Below are 1,058 nucleotides of genomic sequence, written 5' to 3' on the forward strand. Positions count from 1 at the left end.
CCCGGGGGCCGCAAGCCACCGCAGCCTGTGGACCCCGCCGACAAGATGGGCCGCTGCTCAGGTGCTCTGCATGAAGGATACTCCTCTGACCAAATCTTCCGCTTGGGCCAACCCATACGGGGTCTCTGAACGCGCGCTACCACGTCGTTGCTGCATAACAGCATGAGTCTTGTTCATTGCACGGTCCGACCCTTGGACGCACATCTGCTCAATGGGGAAACGGGGGCCACCAGCCGTTTGTCGGCTGAAAATAGGCGTTACAGTATGGATCGCCGCATAATACATCACACAAAGCGAAAACGGTTCAGCGAACGCGCGCCATCCGGCATGGCAGTTTGAAGCAGTCGTGAGCAGCCCTCGGGTCCGCCCCGCGCTGCTGAGCCTACAGCCACGGATTTGCAGTGTCAGGGCGCCTATTGTTGAGCGCGCCGTCATCCCCGCGGCTCCACCGACGAGCGCGCACGCGCGAGGCCTTTGTCGCTCTAACCCAGGTCCCAAATGGCACGCGGCGCCAACGCTTGTGGCTGCCCACGTTCAGGCGACAGACAGGCGGCAAGAAAAATGGTTGGGAGGAAGGATACAAAGCAGCAACCGCGCGCGGGCGCGGGCGCGCGGCCCCCGTGCGCACGTCACCGGGGGGTGCCAACGTGAAGGGCCGGCGTCCCGCGCCCGCGCAGGCGGCCTGGGGTGGGTTCAAGATGTAGTGTATTGGGTTGGGGCGGTGGGCACCCGCCGCCGGCGCCGCTGGACTCCTCCCACTCTGTGCCGCCCCGCGGCCCCGCGCAAGCCAGCCCTGGCCTCTCGCATACCCGAGCGGTCCTCAAGCTGTGCGGCGGCCGTCGTCCCTCTCGGACGATCACTCCTGACCAAGGACGCGCCCTCCCGCCGCTCAGGGGGCCGGCTTTGCGGCCGCGCCGCCCTTCTTGGGCCCGGCCACGTCGAAGGCCTTGAGCAGGCCGTCGAGGGTGTGCAGCTCCCCCAGGCTGGCGAGCTGGCTGACGTTGAACACGGTCAGGCCGGCGGGCTTGTCGGCGCCCAGCTTGGACAGGTCCAGCTGC

The 1,058-nt window shown here is 67.2% G+C and overlaps 1 protein-coding gene across 1 annotated transcript in view; it reads right to left on the bottom strand.

The window, feature by feature from the left end:
- Window positions 1-889: 889 nt before the first annotated feature.
- Window positions 890-1,058, bottom strand: part of MNEG_12795 (hypothetical protein) — a gene marked incomplete at both ends in the record, with an annotated part of 3,809 nt that continues 3,640 nt past the window's right edge. Inside the window, one exon of the mRNA XM_014038733.1 lies at window positions 890-1,054. Coding sequence (XP_013894187.1) covers window positions 890-1,054 — 165 coding nt within the window. The remainder of the gene's footprint in view (window positions 1,055-1,058) is intronic.

The sequence above is a fragment of the Monoraphidium neglectum genome, assembly GCF_000611645.1.
Source record: "Monoraphidium neglectum strain SAG 48.87 unplaced genomic scaffold scaffold03441, whole genome shotgun sequence".
Taxonomy (NCBI): Eukaryota; Viridiplantae; Chlorophyta; class Chlorophyceae; order Sphaeropleales; family Selenastraceae; genus Monoraphidium; species Monoraphidium neglectum.